The sequence below is a fragment of the Oncorhynchus mykiss genome, chromosome 23 (genome assembly GCF_057628025.1).
Source record: "Oncorhynchus mykiss isolate SJ-2025 chromosome 23, ASM5762802v1, whole genome shotgun sequence".
In the NCBI taxonomy this organism is placed as follows: domain Eukaryota; kingdom Metazoa; phylum Chordata; class Actinopteri; order Salmoniformes; family Salmonidae; genus Oncorhynchus; species Oncorhynchus mykiss.
In genome coordinates this window covers 10683494-10704466 of record NC_143044.1, presented here as the reverse complement: position 1 = coordinate 10704466, position 20973 = coordinate 10683494, and the positions used below count along the sequence as shown (strand labels likewise).

Here is a 20973-nt window from a genome sequence, read left to right as displayed (position 1 = left end):
GATTATGATTGACTGTTTTTTATAAGATAAGTTTAATGCTAGCTAGCAACTTACCTTGGCTTACTGCATTCGCGTAACAGGCAGGCTCCTTGTGGATTGCAACGAGAGAGGCAGGTCGTTATTGCGTTGGACTAGTTAACTATAAGGTTGCAAGATTGGCTCCCCCGGGATGACAATGTGAGAATCTGTCGTTCTGCCCCTGAACGAGGCAGTTAACCCACCATTCCTGTTAACCCACCATTCCTAGGCCGTAATTGAAAATAAGAATGTGTTCTTAACTGACTTGCCTAGTTAAATAAAGGTATAAAAAAATAATTAAAATCGGCAAATAGGCACCCAAAAATACAGCTTTCCTATTGTTATGAAAACTTGAAACCGGCCCTAATTAATCGGCCATTCCGATTAATCGGTTGACCTCTAATCCACAAGCACAAAAACGTATAGTGCGATCAGTATAAAATAAAGCATTCACAAAATGCCACAAAGAGGACTACATTCTTTAAAAAATATATTTTATTTTAATTTTAAATGTGAGGTCAAATCATGACCTCAGTGATCTTCAGGTCGGAAAGTCAGAGCTCTGGAAAGTGGCTTGAGTTCCCGAGTTGGAATTCCGCGTTGGATGACCATTTAAATCAATTGTTCCCGGTCGGAGCTCGTTTTTTTTCAGAGTTCCCAGTTGTTTTGAATGTGCTAAAGTCAGAAGTCGGAGATTTCCGAGATCATTGAATGCACCAACAGTTTCCCTGGGCTTGGTTGGTGCTTATTGTCATTTCGGAAAAGGCTAAGCGAGAGGCAGAACTTTGCCAGAAATCTTTCTTCTCCAGCAGGCGACGTTGTTTAGTTTATTTATTTATGAGGTGTATTTGATCGAATAGAAGTTTTGTCATGCTTAGATTGTTACGAGTGTACTGATAAGTAGGATACGTGATATCCCGGCAATTTGGAGAAAAAAAACCCTTTTATATCGGAGTAGTCTCGAGATGGCTATACATATTCATGCCATAAGGCTAGTAACGTAGCAGATATGTAATACAGGTGGTTGATGTTAACAACTCAAATAATGAGATGTATCCACCAATCCAAAGAGAGGAATAGGGAGAGCTCCGTGCAGTTTTGTGTTAGGGCGGAGAGACAAGTATTGCCGCGTTCAAGTGCTAGTCAAACTGACATTTCAGATTTGCTAACTAGTTGTAGTCATACAAGTGCCACATGTGAACCAGTTAGCGAGGAAATTTGAGTTTAGTTCCGACTAGCACACGAAGGCGGCAAAATATCCATAATCTTTGGTATGGTAGTGTACACTTTTCTAAATCCGTCATTACGCACAACCACGTAATACGTTCGCCCAATCAGCTGAAGAGCTTGAACCCCAAGAAAAAGGCAGCTAATATGGCAGGCAGGTTTGTGAGCAACCAGGTGGAACTTGCTTTGTTATTACGGTTAAACGTCGGAATATGATTGTTTTATAACGCGGAAACGGCAAGAGGCAACTGCTCGAGATGATTTACTTGATAGTAATTTCCGCATTATCTGGCGTACTCATTACGTTGGTATTACAGTTCTTACTGCTTTACTGGAGAAGCCCCGAGCCAAAAACCGGGACAGTGCAATATGTCAAAGCAGTGCCTGATCCCGCCTTGAAGGATTACTTCAATAACCAACATGCCGAATCAGGTCAACAACAAGATATCGCAGCATCTGCTGCATCCAAACAGCAAGAGGCCATCTCTCCCAGGCAACAGGAAGCAGCTGTCACAAGCAGTAGCCCTAAACAACAACCGCCACCGCATTGTCAAAGCGAGCCACTCCACACCTCCAAACCGGAGACGTGCAATTTTCTAAACGCTATCTTTTTGTTCCTATTCAGAGAACTCCGCGACACTCCTGTCGTTAGGCACTGGCTGACCAAAAAGATCAAGGTGGAGTTCGAGGAGCTATTACAAACCAAGACAGCTGGTCGGCTGTTGGAGGGACTCAGTCTCAGGGATATCTCCCTGGGTAATTCTTTGCCCGTTTTTAAAACGGCCAAACTTATTAATCCAGTGCGTTTAAATGAAGACTGCATGCCCGAGGAACTCAATTTCGAAGTGGACCTTGAATATAATGGGGGATTCCATCTAGCAATTGATGTAGACCTTGTTTTTGGGAAGTCAGCCTACCTGTTCGTAAAGATGACGCGTGTGGTTGGAAGACTGAAGCTGCAGTTCACTCGCGTGCCTTTTACGCACTGGTCCTTCACGTTCCTCGAGGACCCATTGATAGACTTTGAGGTGAAGTCACAGTTCGAGGGAAGGCCCTTGCCTCAGCTTACCTCAATCATTGTCAACCAGTTGAAAAGAGTCATCAAGAAGAAACACACCTTGCCAAATTACAAAATCAGGTAAAACTTGCTCAGAAACTACAGTTTTATATTTGTTTAGGTCTATGCAAGTCAGTAGGCCTGCCGAGAGATGGTCAAACATGTGTATCAATATTTCAAGCTAACCTAAGGACCATGGAAAGTGGCCCTCAACAGCCTCACTTCTATTTCTATAGTTACCAAGATCTGTAAGATGCATATTTGGACTCCAAGTTGGTGATAATACATAAACTGAGCTAAATAGAAGGCTCTGGGCCTAAGGCTCTGCTTAGGCCTTTTAGCCTACTGCAACCCTTTTAGAAAAATGTTTAGGTTAAAAATGGACCACCATGTTACTGAAAGGTTTAATGACAACAAAACATGCTGTCTTGATGTTTTTTCAACTGTCAGCCGGGACATACACTGTGTGCATACTGAAAGTGGGTGTTAGTTTAAGGTCTTGAGACATGGGATGGCACCTGTTGCAAAGAAAGCCATTGAGGGACATCATGGTTGCAGACCTATGAAAGGATAGGGTTCATCCTTTTTAGACAGAGGAGTGCTTTCTGTCACTACATTCGGAATGTTTTTAAATAATCACAACCTGGTGTGAAGTAGTGACAGTTAAACATTTAGCCAACACTTGTGTAAAACTGAAAGACAAAAGCTTTCTACTATTTCCCTGTTAGAAACATGAATGCACGTGTAGCATCCTTTCACCTCCTATTATTTAATCTCTGTCACTTTTTTCAGGCTCCCTTTTATAGGTATTTTTTACTGCTAGTGTTCCCCTTCACTCTTGTATTTGGTTGCACTCTCATAGGTAAACAATTTAGACTAAGCTAGGCCTGGAAGTTTTCCGATTTTCTGTAAACGTATGTCACATAGCCTAAATGTAAGTTTAACTGATGATATACTTCCTTACTAAATTAGGCTATTATGTTACCGTAATGTTTTTACACTGTACCACTACTGTACCTTCTCAGGTATAAGAGCAATTTAATGTTAAGCGTTACCTTTTCAACGTGACTAGGCCTTAATGTAGTATAAATCGATGCCTTTTCAAGTTGCGGAAAACTAATCGATTGAATTATGCTGAAAAGGTAGGCCTTAGCCTATCACCTATAAGTTGCTATGGTTGAGCTTATTCTAAATGCTTCTAGTGGCTCTGTCAGCTTATCATAAATGCTCTGACAGCACTCTCTGGGCTCAGAATTGGTGGCCCCAATTACATGGCACACTGTCCCATGCAGCTGGCTCCTCTGTGTTATGTTTGGAAGGGTCACACTGGTGTGCTGGAACTGCAGCGATAGCTGCATTGGAATGTAAAACCTCTATACATTCAGTCTCCTGTACAGCGTGATTAACAGTATTCCTGTCTCATTCCTTTGCTTGGATTGTTAGAATAGCAGTATTCCAGCAAAATGTTATCTTGTTGCCTGTTCTATCCTTTGAAGTGAAATGCACTTCACATCCTGGGTAGGTTGTCTGCAGGTGCGTTGGAGATTCACTAGAATGTAGCATGCCAAAATCACTTTTTTAGTTCAATATGATTTATTTCAAGATGTGGTCTTTGCGTGCAAGTTTTTTTTGGGGGGGGGCAAATCCACGCTAACAGAGGGATGCACTGTTCGGTAACAGAATGACGGTACCAACAGCATAAACCGTCATTCTGTTACCAATCTTTGCATCTGCACTGTTCTGCAAGCACGTGTTTTTGTAAGATTTTATATGGTTTGTTGAACTTTGCATTAATTCGTTTTTGTTTGACATGCATTTTAAAGTGAAAAATCAGAAACTTTGCATTTGCACTGTTTTTCAAGTAGTGCTGAGTGATTACATGAAATTTCGGTTATTTATTTTTAATCAATTAGTTGACCAACATTGTTTATTATTTGAATTCCGCTTTGTTCGTTTTTTTCTGTGAGCTCAACGCGCACATTGCACAGTTTATCTAAAGATAAATCAGGTCCTGTCTGAACTGTTTGATGTAGTAGGGAGTTGTAGTTAACAACAGGACAATGTTCTACGTAGTTTAGCACATATAACATGGTAATTATTCCGTTGTCGTAAATCACATTCTTTACTGCAATATTTTTCGTAAATTGGACGATGCTTTGTGTTCTTGAAATTTGCAACACAAACAAACATGGAGGAGTGTGAATGTGACACAGAGCACGGAGACACGGAGCTCGTACCTAAAAGAGGGGCTACTTCAGTCGCATGGATGTGGTTTGGGTAGGGCTGGGCGATATGGCAAATAAATTATCACTATCTATATATATTTTTTTCATTCGATAAAGAAAGTTATCACGATATTAATAAAATAATGTTTAAAAGGTGCATATCTGCTTCACTCAAGAATGCCTAATGCCTGAACAAACCACTAGGCAGAGCATTGGGCCAGTAACCGAAAGGTTGCTAGATCGAATACCTGAGCTGACAAGGAAAAAATGCATAATAGCATTTGTGATGTCTTTGTCTTATCAATGTTTGCTTGTAGGACATAAACGCTGTCAGTGTTGACTGCTTCGGGCAAACATCCCTAGATTGGCTGGTGTTTGAGGGGCGTTTATCAATACCGTGGCGCAAACTCAAAACTTCCTGCATGTTCCAAACAGTGACTTTGCTTCAGATGTTGAATAAGGTTTGTCGTATTACCAGACTTTGTAGCCACCTGTTTACGGCACAATTTGCACCGAATGTTGCTCTGCTCTTTGTCGGACTTCAAGAAGCCAAACCACTTCCAAATGACTGAAACAGTTGAACACTTTTTATCAATTTCTTCATTGGAAGCTGCTCCTTCTCCATGGCTATCACTGCCACTGTTTTCGCTTACAATAATTTTTTGTGGTTAATAGTGGCTACTCCATCACATGAGGTGCTAAGTGGTTTTTAGTGGGCGTAAAATCAAATCAAAAAATGATTTGATTTGATTTTGATTTAGTGGGCGTATACCTCTCCACGTGCATATTGTCACTTCTCCTCTCGTTCCTGCGCGTCAGAGGTCAAATGGACTGCTGTACCTAATTATTCTATATCGACATTATCGAAAATGAATCTAAACGTTTTTATATCAATATTGAGGGAAGTAATTACCTCAATTAATTATTGATTTATTGCCCAGCCCTAGGTTTGGGTATGAAAAGTCTGACACAGACCAGAAAACCGTCCTCTGCAAAATATGCCGCAGGCCAGAGTACTGACAACGAGCTCAAACACGACTAACCTCTTTACCACCTACGCAAGAATCATGTGAAACAGTATGGAGAGAGTCTACGGATGAGACCCAAAAAGTACAGTCGAGTGCTCAAAACAAACCCCTGACTCAGACGTTGCAAGATGTTTTTGCCCGCGGCACACCATATGCCAAAGAATCCCGAAGATGGAAGGAGATAACAGCTGCCGTTACAACTTACATCTGTCCAGACATGGCCCCAATTTACATGGTCGAGAAACGGGAGTTTCTTGAGTTGGTGCTAACAGTTGACCCAAGGTACCAAATGCAAATTAATATGTGACAAGTATTAATGCCAAAATAACAGGCAAGCCCCCCAAAATATATCTATTTTAGGCCTATATTTATTTTGTTTGCAACTATAGTTGAAGTATTTTCTATTTACCTTTTTTTTAAAGATTTTATACATTAATATTTTTATTTTGTTACATGCTTAATTGAAAATTTGCACAAAGGTTCTAAATAAAAGGAGAAATAATCAAATATGAGTAAGTACCTTTTATTTGTTGAGTATAATTCAAAATGTAATAAGATGTTTATTTTTTAAATTTTATTTCACCTTTATTTAACCAGGTAGACCAGTTGAGAACAAGTTCTCATTTACAACTGCGACCTGGCCAAGATAAAGCATAGCAGTGTGAACAGACAACACAGAGTTACACATGGAATAAACAATTAACAAGTCAATAACACAGTAGAAAAAAAAAGAAAAAAAAGAGTCTATATACATTGTGTGCAAAAGGCATGAGGAGGTAGGCGAATAATTACAATTTTGCAGATTAACACTGGAGTGATAAATGATCAGATGGTCATGTACAGGTAGAGATACTGGTGTGCAAAAGAGCAGAAAAGTAAATAAATATAAACAGTATGGGGATGAGGTAGGTAAATTGGGTGGGCTATTTACCGATAGACTATGTACAGCTGCAGCGATCGGTTTGCTGCTCAGATAGCAGATGTTTGAAGTTGGTGAGGGAGATAAAAGTCTCCAACTTCGGCGATTTTTGCAATTCGTTCCAGTCACAGGCAGCAGAGAACTGGAATGAAAGGCGGCCAAATGAGGTGTTGGCTTTAGGGATCATCAGTGAGATACACCTGCTGGAGCGCGTGCTACGGGTAGGTGTTGCCATAGTGACCAGTGAACTGAGATAAGGCGGAGCTTTACCTAGCATGGACTTGTAGATGACCTGGAGCCAGTGGGTCTGGCGACGAATATGTAGCGAGGGCCAACCGACTAGAGCATACAGGTCGCAGTGGTGGGTGGTATAAGGTGCTTTAGTAACAAAACGGATGGCACTGTGATAAACTGCATCCAGTTTGCTGAGTAGAGTACTGGAAGCTATTTTGTAGATGACATCGCCGAAGTCGAGGATCGGTAGGATGTGCTTATTTTATGCCTGCTTCAAAAGAGGCAGAAGAATGCACGATCGTGAGGGGATATAGGGCAGTGCACAATTGGCCCAGCGTCATCCGGGTTAGTGTTTGGCCGGGGTAGGCCGTCATTGTAAATAAGTTCTTAGCCGACTTGCCTAGATAAATAAAATAAATATAGAGAGCAGCTGTTGCTTCGCGAGATATCTCTACCTGAAAAAATTAATTTAAGTGATTCATCATTGGTATTCAGCAGTCATAAAAGTATGCCTTATTTACTTTGAAGAACTACAAAATATACTTTTTGTCAGAAAGAATAGGCAGCAGCTCTATAGAGATGAGATGATGACTTGGAATAAAATAATAGTCATCAAATAAAACGCATGTAATATACTCAACTGAAAGTATATAAGTAATGTGAATAAATGGCTAATAAGTGATAAGCAGTAATGGGCAGTCACTACCGTCATGGGAATTCTATTAATGGTTTTATTCTGTGTTACAGCATTCAACTCAAATGATTGAAGTCGAAAAGCCTGATCATTTAAAAAAAGAAAATCCAACCAAATCTGAACCGGCCTCAAAAAGCACTAATTGCTCAGCACTATCTTCAAGCAAATGTGTTTTTTAGTGAAATTCGGTGGAAATTGTTAAAAGTTGGCCTTGTGCATGGAGTTGTATGGTTTGCTTGATTTTGCAATCATTGGTTTTTGTTTGGCATACATTTTAAAGTTTAAAAAAATGGTGTGTCTGCATCACTGTGTTACTGTGCAGTTGCCCTTTTTCAGGATGCGTAGTTGTGATTATAGGGTTGTGTAATAAACTACTATAATATGTTCTGGTCCATTTCAAATCATGTTTATCATTGTTCTACCTGGCTGTTACCTGGCTGTTGCTTTAATTTTTTAAACATTTTTTTTCTCACCAATCTTGTGATATCCAATTGGTAATTACATTGTTGTCCCATCACTGCAACTCCCCTACGGACTCGGGAGAAGCGAATGTTGACAGTCATGCGGCCCCCGAAACACAACCCTGCCAAGCCGCACTGCTTTTTGACACACTGCTCGCTTAACCCGGAAGCCAGCCGCACCAATGTGTTGGAGGAAACACTGGCCAGCTGGTGACCGAAGTTAGCTTGAAGGCGCCCGGCCCGCAAAATGAGTCGCTAGAGCGCGATGGGACAAGGAAATCCTAGCCGGTCAAACCCTTAACCCGGATGACGCTGGGTCAATTGTGACACAGCCTGGGTCAATTGTGACACAGCCTGGGATCGAACCCGGGTCTGTAGTGACGCCTCAAGCACTGCAATGCAGTGCCTTAGACTACTGTGCCACTTGGGAGGCCCCTGGCTGTTGATTTTTACATGTTTTATTTGATATCAACATTTTTAACACTGTAATGCAGCAAATAGTCCCTACAAAACCAGCTTTTCTCATTGATTTAGATTACACTTAACTAATTAGGTGAGATTAATCAGGTAATTATTGCTGTTTAAATGCCAGAGAATGTGAGTAGGCACATTGCTTCACTTGAAAATCAATGAAATGCTGTCTTGTGTCCGTTCATTTTCTCAGACTTTCCTTTTATCCACTATGTACTGTGTGGGCTGCAGAGCAGGCAAACAATGGTTTGGTTGTTTTGTGAGAACAACAACTAAATGTAACTATTTTAATGTTCCTCTGTGTGGCCACAGACACCTATTGGCATGGCATAGCCACTTCTTGTGAAAGATCTGTTTCGGCTCATGTGTGGGAGCTAACTGTTAATTGTAGACTAAATGCACCAATCTGGAGGAGTTGCCTAAAAGAGTGCATGTGTCTGAGGTGCCCATGATAAGGACTGACTGAGCAAGCTAGGGTTCTGAGGTGATTTTGAGGACAGAGCAGTGGACATTAGGATTTGCTGAATGTCACAGATGGCAGAACTCTGGGCCAGACGGTTTACCAGGATGTGTACTCAAAGCATGCGCAGACCAACTGGCAAGTGTCTTCACTGACATTTTCAAACTCTCCCTGACCGAGTCTGTAATACCTACATCTTTCAAACAGACCACCATAGTCCCTGTGCCCAAGAAAGCGAAGGTAACCTGCCTAAGTGATTACTGCCCATAGCACTCACGTCTCTAGCCATGAAGTGCTTTGAAAGGCTAGTCATTGCTCACATCAACACCATCATGCCGGAAACCCTAGACCCACTCCAATTCGCATTCCGCCCCAACTGATCCACAGATGATGCAATCTCAATCTCACTCCACACTGCCTTTTAACATCTGGACAAAAGGAACACCTTTCTGAGAATGCTGTTCATTGACTACAGTACTCACAAAGCTCATCACCTAAGCTAAGGACCTTGGGACTAAACACCTCCCTCTGCAACTGGATCCTGGATTTCCTGATGGGCTGTCCCCAGGTTGCAAAGGTAGGCAACAACACATCTGCCACACTGATCCTCAACACTGGGCCCACTTAGGGGACTAAGCATGCACCTCTACTGTACTCCCTGTTCACCCACGACTGCGTGGCCAAGCACGACTTCAACACAATCATTAAGTTTGCTGACGACACACAGTGGTAGGCCTGATCACCGACAACGATGAGCCAGCCTATAGGAAGGAGGTCAGAGACGAGAACTTCTCCCTCAATGTGAGTAACACAAAGGAGTTGATCGTGGACTAAAGGAAAAGGAGGGCCGAGCAGGTGCCCATTAACATCGCCGGGGCTTAATCGGAGCAGGTCGAGAGTTTTAAGTTCCTTGGTGTCCACATCACCAACAAACGATCATGGTCCAAACACACCAAGACAGTTGTAAAGAGGGCATGGGTCCCCAGATCCTCAAAAATCTCTACAACTGCACCACCGAGAGCATATGACTGGTCTAGGACCAAAAGTCTTCTTAACAGCTTCTATCCCCAAGACCATAAGACTGCTGAACAATTAATCAAAATGGCCACCCGGACTATTTACGTTGACCTGTTTTGCCAGGTAAGGGGCCAATCACTTGGTGGATCAGATCAGAGTAAAATGCACTAAGCCATTCACCCTGTTTCCATCCTTATCTGAGATTGGACAGGACAGACCAGATTGCCATAATTTTTTTGTAAGCTTGGGCTTACCTTGCGTCATTCCTTTTTAATTGTCATGACTTTGGGTGGTTGTTGGATTGACTCTACAATATGACTCGTATGTCCTGTGTGAAATTCAGAAATTATTTTAGTTTGAGATGTCCTGGACCATCCGTAATGGGTGAAGCCTCATGGCGTTGGAGCCATTACGGCATCAAACAACCCCCACCTCTCACTTATCCACTGTCAGCTGGGTTGTTTGTTACATAATTGCTCTCCAGACATCTGTTATTCCTTCACTTTTACGTCTAACCTCTATCGCTCTCTCTTTGAGCTCTTTGACTCTACATGCTGAGGTAGGGACACAGCACAGTTTTACATGTAGGTAGCCACTTTTTAATGGACCCTCTTCTCCTCTCTGCTCCACTCTGGATAACCTGGGACTTCAGACACTTCATTGATTGAGCTGTCATTGTTATTTAGCTGTTCTATTGGATCTCAGAGAGGGAGAAAAAGAGGTTTATAAAACAATGAAGCTAGAAGTACAACAACAACTTCATACATTACAAATGGCCATGCCCTCGCCCACCAATCTCCCCTTTATGTCCAACCTCTGTCAATAGAACAACATATTGCATACTCTTGTATAAGTGTGTGTTTTAGTGACTGGTGCTCAGCTTGGGTTGACCACATTTAAAATACCCAAATGAGGGAGAACAGGATTTTGCGGGACAGTGTAGCCTACATTAATAATTTTGGGGGGCCAGCACCCCCCAACACACACACATCCCCTTTAACTAAAGCGCACCTAGCCTACTCTTGCCTCATGCCAAATTTGGTGATGCAGAAAACGAGACCACGTGTAGCTGTTTTCTGAAAATGTGGAATATGTGGCCAAAGAACATTTTCTGGTTGGTTTCAGGGAATGTAAAACAGTTAGGAAGTGAGACTAAAAACGGGATTGAGTGAAGTAGAAGCAAAATATGTTGAATGAGAAAACCGCAATAGTTTGAAAATGACCTTATGTTTCAGTCTAATACGGCGATTTACATAATTCTGTAGCTCTTTGTTAAAAGCATGCTTTTTGTAAGTACTAAACTGTCCAATTTTCTCTAAATTTAGATGGAATTCAGCCTGAAAGGATTTGACAAATGTGATAGGCCAATGTCATATCTCAACCAATGTCTCATCCTGCGCTGTGCATAATATCAGATCTCAACAACGATTGGAGAAGTGTTTAACATCACCAGCACCACATCCTTATGATCTATCTCGTCATAAGCGCAATGTGATTGCAACAGGTACAGGTTGGAATGTCTATTTTCCTCGATTGAAGAGGAAGTCTGAGTGAAATGCGTGATAAATTGACCTTTTCTGTAAATTAGTTAATTTTTTTGATAAAATGTGGGACACAATTGTTTGGTTGTGGGACAAAGGGCCAAAATGCAGGACTTTCCTGCACAATCCTGGATATGTGGTCACTCTATGTCAGGGTAGGGCTGTGACTGTCATGGGATTTTGGATGACACTAATGGGCCATCCACAAAAATGTATGTATGCATGTATGCATGCATGCATGCTCCTCCGCTCCTGACTGTATGGGCAATGTGTGTTGCCTAGGCAACCGACGAATCCTTTGCTCCAACCCCGCTGGTCATCATTAGCTTCCATAGCAACAATGTCCAAAATGTATGGCTGAATTCTGCCCATTTCTACAATTCCTCTATTAAAATGTGATTTAAAACCTAACCCTAAACCATAACCACACTGCTAACCTTATGCCTAACCTTAAGGCAACACCTTGCTTGTTGTAGCAAGGACCAACAGTTTCATCACGTTGTTAACAGTCCATGTTACCGCAGAAACTGACAACTGCACGAATGCCTGGCCGTCCCGTCTTCGGTCAGCTGCTCATTGCACAAAAAAATCGAAAACAAAACTTCTAAATGGTTATGGCTGTTATTTTATTTTCATTACGGTCTTCATCCATAACCATCGGTTTATACGTATTTGTGCTAGACATCCTGATAATGTTGTTCATGACATCCTGATAATGAATAACTTCATCGATTCCTTTTGCTCGAAATTTTGATATTTTTTTTTACAAGACACCTGACCAGTTTTCTTTACCTGCTAAAGTGATAGCATAACTCACTGTCTGTTAAATATGGATCGCAATCTGTTTCAGCTCAATGTTTTCCAGATTTCTATCTAACACTTATGATTTCACTGTTGCTAGGGCACCGGGCATAACAATGGGTACTATAATTTCCTTGTAGCTGAGGGAAGGTGACAACAGGGGAGAAGTACATTTGTCTCAGAGTACAGTAATAATTTAAGGAGCATGTGATTTCAGTTCTATTTTGAGTGAAGTCGTAGAAAATGCTATGCTACTGTCTTTAGCACACACACGACAAGTTTATGATGACACATGTGCTCCCTGATCCTGTTAGGGCATTGAGCAGTGGGTGGGTTACACAGGTGGTGTTGAGTCCATTTTCATAACATAAATAATTGCTGTTATTTTCACCACATGGGCCATTGGCATGTTTTCCAGACATATGCTTCTTCTCATTTTGAGACTGATACCTTTACAAAAAATGTAGACAAGGTAGTGGAAGGATTTTCAGTCTGCTTTGCTCAGTAATGTAGTTTTCATGCATTATTTAAGAGAATCACAATGTGTTTGGTTATTTCATCAGATTGTTGCATTTTACTGGTCACCTCTGCTTATCATTTCCTCTCACCTAGCAACCCTCATACAGTCATTTTAGGATTATTGCCTGAAACATCTGTCTGGCTGCATTTTATCCAGTCCTCCCAAAATAGACTTTAATCCTCACCGATCACATCAGGACTGTTAAACTGAGTTTTGTAGATCTTTATTGGGCAACCAAGGCAGTTCAAATTTGATTCATCACGTGCTTCGTAAACAACAACAGGTGTAGACTAACTGTGAAATGCTTACTTATGGGTGGGTCCCTTTCCAACGATGCAGAGTTAAAGATAAGATATATACTTTATTTTGATAGTCCAGATTTTCTATCTGTAGATGTTCTACAGATGCTTATCAACAGATAGTATGACCAACTGCTTGCTAAGAGTAGGTTTAGGGTAAGGGTTAAGTTTTTAGGGTTAGGATAAGGGTTAGTAGATAGTCCATGCTCTACAGATGGACTATCCAAATAAGGTGTTACCAAAAGTAGAAATAGTGACAAGGAATAAATACACAATGAATAATATCAATAACGAGTCAAAATAACCTGGCTATATACTGAGTTAATGTGCAGGGGTATGAGGTAATTGAGGTAGCTATGTACATATAGGTGGGTTAAAATGACTAGGCAACAGGGTAGATAAAACAGTAGCAGCAGCATATGGTGTGTGTGGTGTCAGTATGCATGTGTGTGAATGTTGTATGTGTGTGGGTGTATATAGTGCGTGTGTGGGTAGAGCCCAGTGTGTGTGCATAGTCAGTGCAAAAAAGGATCAATGCAGGTAGTTCGGGTAGCTGTTTGATAAGGTATTTAGCAGTCTTGTTTAGAAGTCATATGGCTTGGGGGTAGAAGCTGTTTAGGGTCCAGGTTTTGCCCACTGGGGAATGTTTAGCTAAAAATGTTGATGAACACAAATATAAATGCACCATGTAAAGTGTTGGTCCCATGTTTCATGAGCTGAAATAAAAGATTCTCTCAATTTGGGGAACAAATTTGTTTACATCCCTGTTAATGAATATTTTGCCATTGCCAAGATAATCCATCCACCTGACGTGTGGCATATCAAGAAGCTGATTAAACGGCATGATCATTACACAGGTGCACCTTGTGCTGGGGACAGTAAAAGGCCACTCTAAAATATGCAGTTTTGCCACACATGTTTTGATGGAGCGTGCAATTGGCATGCTGACTGCAGGAATATCCATCAGAGCTGTTGCCAGATAATTCAATGTTCATTTCTCTACCATAAGCTGCCGCCAACATCATTTTAGAGAATTTGGCAGTACGACCAACCGGCCTCACAACCGCAGACCAAGTGTAACTACGCCAGCCTATGGTCTCCACATCCGGCTTCTTCACCTGCGGGATCGTCTGAGACCAGGTGCAGCTGATGAAACTGTTTGCACAACCGAAGAATATCTGCATAAACTGTCAGAAGCCTTTTCAGGGACGCTCATCTGTGTGCTTGTCATCCTCACCAGGGTGTTGACCTGACTTCAGTTTGGTGTCGTAACCGACTACAGTGGGCAAATTCTCACCTTTGATGGACACTGGCACGCTGGAGAAGTGTGCGCTTCATGGCGGAATTCCTGTTTCAACTGTACCGGGCAGGATGTATGGCATTGTTTGGGTGAGCGACTTGCTGATGACCATGTTAACAAAGTGGTGGTGGTGGAGTTATTGTATGGGGAGGCATAAGCTACCGACATCAAAAACCATTGCATTTTATCGATCGCAATTTGAATGCACAGAAATACCGTGACAAGATCCGGAGGCTCATTACTGTGCTATTCATCCGCTGCCATCACCTCATGTTTCAACATGATAATGCACATCCCCATGTCAGAAGGATCTGTACACAATTGCTGGAAGCTGAAAATGTCCCACTTCTTCCATGGCCTACATGTCACCCATTGAGGGTGTTTGGGATGCTCTGGATCGATGTGTATGACATCGTATTCCAGTTCCCGCCAATATCCATCAACTTCACACAACCATTTGAAGAGGAGTTGGACAACATTCCACAGGCACACCAGATACTGACTGGTTTAATGAGCCACACCTTACTTTTTATTCCCAGTCATGTGAAATCCATTGATTTAGGGCCTAATTTATTTCTTTAAATTGACAAATTTCCTTATTAACTAACTTTTGTTCAGTGTAGTTAGTTTTTTTTACTGCTGTATGTACGGGAAACGCATGGTATAGATTCTCCAACAAAATGCTTACTTGCAGCTTCCTTATCGACAATGCAACAACAATAAGAAATAATACAAGATAAGACTACGACCATAAAGTTAATTGCATTAGAATATGTTTTTTTTTAGCATAAGTATAATACAGGAAGGTACAATTTATAGTCTAGTCTAATGTTTACACGTGTATTAGGGAAAGGGGCCAAGTGTATAAATTGAGCAGTATATTAAGATTCTGGTAGCAGCAGTTGTGGTGTATCTGTGTGGGTGTGTGTGCTAAGGTTTGGAGAATCAGCAGGTGGTCAGTCCAGTTCAAGTGTTCAGCACTCTAATGGATTGTAGATAGAAACTGTATCTGAGCCTATTGGTATCCGACCTCATGCTCCGATAGCATCTGCCTGACAGTAAGGGAGAGAACAGCTCGTGGCTGGCGTGTGTGGGGTTCCTGATGAGGCTGCACGCCTTCTTCAGGCACTGTTTCGAGTAGATGTCCTGGATGGGTGGGAGCACGGTATTAACTATGGCTGTATCCGAGTAAAAAAATAAATAAAAAAAAAGAGTTGTCTGTTCTTCTGACGAATCGATTGGTTGAAATTTTAAAACGTATATTTTTGGCAAGCCATATGTTTGGCTACTGAGCTTGTCTGATGCGTTAAGCACTGCGCAAAAGATGAAGACACCGGTCAATATAGCCTAACTAGAAGAAAAAAAATCTGTTCCCGGCCGTTCTCCTCTCGCTGCCCTCTGCTGCTGGCCTTCGCAGATTCTACCATTATGCTCCTGATGTTGCCGGTAATAAACTACACCAGCATTCGGCAACCTTTTCCAGTTGGAGTGCCAATTTATCATACCATTTCTACTGATCTGCATGCCAGTTAATTTATTCCTTTATAATAATGTCTTCATATCTCAAAATCAATGTCATGTGGTTAATCAATTATATCTAAATGATTCAAATATAAAAGTAGCATCTATTGCCATATAAACATAGCCTATAAAGCCAACAAATAAAAACGTTGAAGGTAGAAACTATCCTGATAAATATCCCGTAAATCACATTGGCTACTCATGGAACTTTTAAATATTGTGTCAACTATTGTATTAACTTGGTCCGGCCCGAAGCTCGTGCTAGGAAATTTGCAACATTGTGTAAAATATTCTGGACCCTCAGAGTTTCCGGGACCAATAAGCTCGGGACAGACACACAGCTGTAGGCTATTTTGGTCCGGCCCGAAGCTCGTGCTAGGAAATTTGTGGGTTTCGGCGCCGACAGAGATGGCCGCCTCGCTTCGCGTTCCTAGGAAACTATGCAGTTTTTTGTTTTTTTACGTGTTATTTCTTACATTAGTACCCCAGGTCATCTTAGGTTTCATCTTAGGTTTCATTACATACAGTCGAGAAGAACTACTGAATATAAGATCAGCATCAACTCACCATCAGTACGACCAAGAATATGTTTTTCGCGACGCGGATCCTGTGTTCTGCCTTACAAACAGGACAACGGAGTGGATCCTATGCAGCGACCCAAAAAAACGACTCCGAAAGAGAGGGAAACGAGGCGGTCTTCTGGTCAGACTCCGGAGACGGGCACAGCGCGCACCACTCCCTAGCATTCTTCTTGCCAATGTCCAGTCTCTTGACAACAAGGTTGATGAAATCCGAGCAAGGGTAGCATTCCAGAGGGACATCAGAGACTGTAACGTTCTTTGCTTCACGGAAACGTGGCTTACTGGAGAGACGCTATCCGAAGCGGTGCAGCCAACAGGTTTCTCCACGCATCGCGCAGACAGGAAAAACATCTTTCTGGTAAAAAGAGGGGCGGGGGCGTATGCCTTATGACTAACGTGACATGGTGCGATGAAAGAAACATACAGGAACTCAAATCCTTCTGTTCACCTGATTTAGAATTCCTCACAATCAAATGTAGACCGCATTATCTACCAAGAGAATTCTCTTCGATTATAATCACAGCCGTATATATCCCCCCCCAAGCAGACACATCGATGGCTCTGAACGAACTTTATTTAACTCTCTGCAAACTGGAAACAATTTATCCGGAGGCTGCATTCATTGTAGCTGGGGATTTTAACAAGGCTAATCTGAAAACAAGACTCCCCAAATTTTATCAGCATATCGATTGCGCAACCAGGGGAGGAAAGACCTTGGACCATTGTTACTCTAACTTCCGCGACGCATATAAGGCCCTGCCCCGCCCCCCTTTCGGAAAAGCTGACCACGACTCCATTTTGTTGATCCCTGCCTACAGACAGAAACTAAAACAAGAGGCTCCCACGCTGAGGTCTGTCCAACGCTGGTCCGACCAAGCTGACTCCACACTCCAAGACTGCTTCCATCACGTGGACTGGGAGATGTTTCGTATTGCGTCAGATAACAACATTGACGTATACGCTGATTCGGTGTGCGAGTTCATTAGAACGTGCGTTGAAGATGTCGTTCCCATAGCAACGATTAAAACATTCCCTAACCAGAAACCGTGGATTGATGGCAGCATTCGTGTGAAACTGAAAGCGCGAACCACTGCTTTTAATCAGGGCAAGGTGTCTGGTAACATGACCAAATACAAACAGTGCAGCTATTCCCTCCGCAAGGCTATCAAACAAGCTAAGCGCCAGTACAGAGACAAAGTAGAATCTCAATTCAACGGCTCAGACACAAGAGGCATGTGGCAGGGTCTACAGTCAATCACGGACTACAGGAAGAAACCCAGCCCAGTCACGGACCAGGATGTCTTGCTCCCAGGCAGACTAAATAACTTTTTTGCCCGCTTTGAGGACAATACAGTGCCACTGACACGGCCTGCAACGAAAACATGCGGTCTCTCCTTCACTGCAGCCGAGGTGAGTAAGACATTTAAACGTGTTAACCCTCGCAAGGCTGCAGGCCCAGATGGCATCCCCAGCCGCGCCCTCAGAGCATGCGCAGACCAGCTGGCCGGTGTGTTTACGGACATATTCAATCAATCCCTATACCAGTCTGCTGTTCCCACATGCTTCAAGAGGGCCACCATTGTTCCTGTTCCCAAGAAAGCTAAGGTAACTGAGCTAAATGACTACCGCCCCGTAGCACTCACATCCGTCATCATGAAGTGCTTTGAGAGACTAGTCAAGGACCATATCACCTCCACCCTACCTGACACCCTAGACCCACTCCAATTTGCTTACCGCCCAAATAGGTCCACAGACGATGCAATCTCAACCACACTGCACACTGCCCTAACCCATCTGGACAAGAGGAATACCTATGTGAGAATGCTGTTCATCGACTACAGCTCGGCATTCAACACCATAGTACCCTCCAAGCTCGTCATCAAGCTCGAGACCCTGGGTCTCGACCCCGCCCTGTGCAACTGGGTACTGGACTTCCTGACGGGCCGCCCCCAGGTGGTGAGGGTAGGCAACAACATCTCCTCCCCGCTGATCCTCAACACTGGGGCCCCACAAGGTTGCGTTCTGAGCCCTCTCCTGTACTCCCTGTTCACCCACGACTGCGTGGCCACGCACGCCTCCAACTCAATCATCAAGTTTGCGGACGACACAACAGTGGTAGGCTTGATTACCAACAACGATGAGACGGCCTACAAGGAGGAGGTGAGGGCCCTCGGAGTGTGGTGTCAGGAAAACAACCTCACACTCAACGTCAACAAAACTAAGGAGATGATTGTGGACTTCAGGAAACAGCAGAGGGAACACCCCCCTATCCACATCGATGGAACAGTAGTGGAGAGGGTAGCAAGTTTTAAGTTCCTCGGCATACACATCACAGACAAACTGAATTGGTCCACTCACACAGACAGCATCGTGAAGAAGGCGCAGCAGCGCCTCTTCAACCTCAGGAGGCTGAAGAAATTCGGCTTGTCACCAAAAGCACTCACAAACTTCTACAGATGCACAATCGAGAGCATCCTGGCGGGCTGTATCACCGCCTGGTATGGCAACTGCACCGCCCTCAACCGTAAGGCTCTCCAGAGGGTAGTGAGGTCTGCACAACGCATCACCGGGGGCAAACTACCTGCCCTCCAGGACACCTACACCACCCGATGTCACAGGAAGGCCATAAAGATCATCAAGGACATCAACCACCCGAGCCACTGCCTGTTCACCCCGCTATCATCCAGAAGGCGAGGTCAGTACAGGTGCATCAAAGCTGGGACCGAGAGACTGAAAAACAGCTTCTATCTCAAGGCCATCAGACTGTTAAACAGCCACCACTAACACTGAGTGGCTGCTGCCAACACACTGACACTGACTCAACTCCAGCCACTTTAATAATGGGAATTGATGGGAAATGATGTAAATATATCACTAGCCACTTTAAACAATGCTACCTTATATAAATGTTACTTACCCTACATTATTCATCTCATATGCATACGTATATACTGTACTCTATATCATCGACGGTATCCTTATGTAATACATGTATCACTAGCCACTTTATACTATACTATGCCACTTTGTTTACATACTCATCTCATTTGTACATACTGTACCCGATACCATCTACTGTATCTTGCCTATGCTGCTCTGTACCATCACTCATTCATATATCCTTATGTACATATTCTTTATCCCCTTACACTGTGTACAAGACAGTAGTTTTGGAATTGTTAGTTAGATTACTTGTTATTACTGCATTGTCGGAACTAGAAGCACAAGCATTTCGCTACACTCGCATTAACATCTGCTAACCATGTGTATGTGACAAATAAAATTTGATTTGATTTGATTTGATGATTTTGCGCAAGGGAAAATAAGTAATCTGGTAGACTTACACTATAATATACAAAAGTATGTGGACACTCCTTCAAATTAGTGGATTCGGCTATTTCAACCTAACTTGTTGCTGACAGGTGTATAAAATCGAGCACACAGCCATGCAATCTCCATAGACAAACATAGGCAGTAGAATGGCCTTAATGAAGAGCTCAGTTACTTTCAACGTGGCACCAGCATAGGATGCCACCTTTCCAACAAGTCAGTCAAATTTCTGCCCTGCTAAAGCTGCCTCTGTCAACTGTAAATGCTGTTATTGTGAAGTGGAAACATCTGGGAGGAACAAAGGCTCAGCCGCTAAGTGGTAGGCCACACAAATTCACAGAACGGCACTGCCGTGTGCTGTAGCGCGCAACAATTGTCTGTCCTCAGTTGAAACACTCTCTACCGAGTTCCAAACTGCCTCTAGAGTTTCATGAAATGGGTTTCCATGGCCGAGCAGCCACACACAAGCCTAAGATCAACATGCGCAATGCCAAGCGTAGGCTCAACTGGTGCAAAGCTCGCCTCCATTGGAGCAGGGGAAATTAGTTCTCTGGAGTGATGAATCACGCTTCACCATCTGGCAGTCTGACCGACAAATTTGGGTTTGGTGGATGCCAGGAAAACGCTACCTGCCGAATGCATAGTGCCAACTCTAAAGTTTGGTGGATGAGAAATTATGGTCTGGGGCTGTTTTTTATGTTTCGGGTTAGGCCCCTTAGTTCTAGTGAAGGGAAATCTTAATGCTATAGCATACAATGACATTCGAGACTATTCTGTGCTTCATCTTTGTGGTAACAGAAGTGGCACTCCTAGTGGCCGGGGACTTTAATGCAGGCAAACTTAAATCAGTTTTACCAAATTTTTACCAGCATGTCACATTTGCAACCAGGGGAAAAAAAATCCTAGACCACCTTTACTCCACACACAGAGATGCATTCAAAGCTCTCCCTCGCCCTCCATTTGGCAAATCTGACCATAATTATATCCTCCTGATTCCTGCTTATAAGCAAAAACTAAAGCAGGAAGTACCAGTGACTCGCTCAATACGGAAGTGGTCAGATAACGCGGATGCTACACTGCAGGACTGTTTTGCGAGCACAGACTGGAATATGTTCCGGGACTCATCCAATGGCATTGAGGAATACACCACCTCAGTCATCGGCTTCTCAATAAGTGCATAGACGACGTCGTCCCCACAGTGATTGTATGTACATATCCCAACCAGAAGCCATGGATTACAGGCAACGTCTGCATCAAGCTAAAGAGTAG

The 20973-nt window shown here is 42.9% G+C and overlaps 1 protein-coding gene and 1 long non-coding RNA gene across 2 annotated transcripts in view; one reads left to right on the top strand and one right to left on the bottom strand.

Annotated features, from left to right (window-relative positions):
- Positions 1-20973, bottom strand: part of LOC149972504 (uncharacterized) — a 250165-nt gene that overhangs the window by 7669 nt on the left and 221523 nt on the right. The gene's annotated exons all lie outside the window — the stretch shown is intronic.
- Positions 48-20973, top strand: part of LOC110502421 (PDZ domain-containing protein 8-like) — a 74871-nt gene continuing 53945 nt past the window's right edge. The window contains exon 1 of the mRNA XM_021580447.3: positions 48-2383. Coding sequence (XP_021436122.3) covers positions 1503-2383 — 881 coding nt within the window. The 5' untranslated portion in view covers positions 48-1502. The remainder of the gene's footprint in view (positions 2384-20973) is intronic.